The sequence below is a fragment of the Cystoisospora suis genome (genome assembly GCF_002600585.1).
Source record: "Cystoisospora suis strain Wien I chromosome Unknown contig_2201, whole genome shotgun sequence".
Classification (NCBI taxonomy): Eukaryota; Apicomplexa; class Conoidasida; order Eucoccidiorida; family Sarcocystidae; genus Cystoisospora; species Cystoisospora suis.
Genome location: NW_027155000.1, coordinates 1 through 228, shown reverse-complemented (window position 1 = coordinate 228; position 228 = coordinate 1). Strand labels below are relative to the sequence as shown.

Here is a 228-nt window from a genome sequence, read left to right as displayed (position 1 = left end):
TTTCTTTCTTTCTTGTTCTTTGTCTCCACAGCGAATGCTCCGTCATTATATAGAGCAGAGTGCGAAGTCGTCTATGGACACAAGACATACGTATACCCTAACCCAGCAATCACGTGATATCATACGTCTACGAGTGACGTGTGTGTCAAGCGGTTCGCTTCCTCCAGAGTGGGCTGAGCGGGCTCTCTGTACCGTCTGTGGCAGTGGAGAAGACTGGGATGAAGACCC

At 50.0% G+C, this 228-nt stretch overlaps 1 protein-coding gene across 1 annotated transcript in view; it reads left to right on the top strand.

Annotated features, from left to right (window-relative positions):
- CSUI_004644 (phd-finger domain-containing protein) overlaps positions 1–223 on the top strand; it is a gene marked incomplete at its 3' end in the record, with an annotated part of 18,323 nt that extends 18,100 nt beyond the window's left edge. The window contains exon 4 of the mRNA XM_068064829.1: positions 32–223. Coding sequence (XP_067923193.1) covers positions 32–223 — 192 coding nt within the window. The remainder of the gene's footprint in view (positions 1–31) is intronic.
- Between the last annotated feature and the right edge of the window lie 5 nt (positions 224–228).